Source organism: Mandrillus leucophaeus, unplaced genomic scaffold (assembly GCF_000951045.1).
Source record: "Mandrillus leucophaeus isolate KB7577 unplaced genomic scaffold, Mleu.le_1.0 Scaffold837, whole genome shotgun sequence".
Taxonomy (NCBI): Eukaryota; Metazoa; Chordata; class Mammalia; order Primates; family Cercopithecidae; genus Mandrillus; species Mandrillus leucophaeus.
Window position 1 is genome coordinate 487,640 of NW_012109108.1, and position 1,131 is coordinate 488,770.

Below are 1,131 nucleotides of genomic sequence, written 5' to 3' on the forward strand. Positions count from 1 at the left end.
GAACTCCTGACCTCAGGTGTTCCACCCGTCTTGGCCTCCAAAGTGTTGGGATTACAGGCATAAGCCACAGCGCCCGGCCTTATTCTACATTTTTTAAAAAGCTTATCATATGTCCCATGATGTGAGAGACCTGAGAGATACAGAATTATGATACCAAATTTACCTTCATTAAAGCCCTTTTTGACAAAGACACAGAAATGACAATACAATGTGCTAACTGCTAATTAGAGATAGGATATAATAATACAACAAGTTCAAGTGATGAATCAGAGATGAAATAGAGGCAGAAGGTATTGAATTGATAGAAAAATTACAAAAGAAACAGAGAAGCCAAAAAATGTACAGTGTAATTAGAAGAATTTAATTTTAAAATGATTTATTGATATATGACCCCAAAGTCATTGTACATAAAACTTTATTTTACCAAAATCTACATTCCAATTAGATCAAAAGGCTTAAATTATAGGAAGCAGTAATATCTTATATGCCTAATAAGCAACTTAGAAAATAAGATTAAAATGTTCCTTTAAAATTGGCTGAAAATATACATATGTACCATTAATAAATAACAATGCTATTTTTGCATGCTAGATCGAATAAGCTTGCTAATAACTCTTATTCATTAAACTGTTTAACTTTATCTCACCAGGAAACAATTTCTCCTTCTACCTCATAGACTGTATTGACTCTATCAAGCAGAAACACAGATAGTTATTAAAAATCATATTATGTGCCATGAATTATCTTAAGCATGAGAAAATGTTAACTCGTAATAGTTATAAATAACATTCTGTCAGACTAAGATGGACAAGTGTGTGTGTATACATAAACAAAAACTATCTTCTGTAATATATAAGTCCAGTATTGCTTTTTTTTTTTTTTTAAACTTTTTTCTTTTTAGGTTTGCCTGGAAAATCTACCTTTCACAGTTCTCTACCATATTACTTCATACTACCAACATGTTTGAACAGGCTTATTGTGAAAACAGGAATACTGAGTCAAAGAAGACTGCAGAGTATTTCCTGAATTGAGTACACCCTTCCCATGAGTTCATGTTGAATATGTTGGGTTTGCATTGTGGTTTCATTAGGTTGATGACTACTTAAGATGTTTTTACCACTGTTTCTGAGT

General features: G+C 31.8%; 1 protein-coding gene across 1 annotated transcript in view; it reads left to right on the top strand.

The window, feature by feature from the left end:
- LOC105530653 (alpha-S2-casein-like) overlaps positions 1-734 on the top strand; it is a 19,544-nt gene extending 18,810 nt beyond the window's left edge. The window contains exon 8 of the mRNA XM_011968286.1: positions 650-734. Coding sequence (XP_011823676.1) covers positions 650-711 — 62 coding nt within the window. The 3' untranslated portion in view covers positions 712-734. The remainder of the gene's footprint in view (positions 1-649) is intronic.
- The last annotated feature ends 397 nt before the right edge of the window (positions 735-1,131 follow it).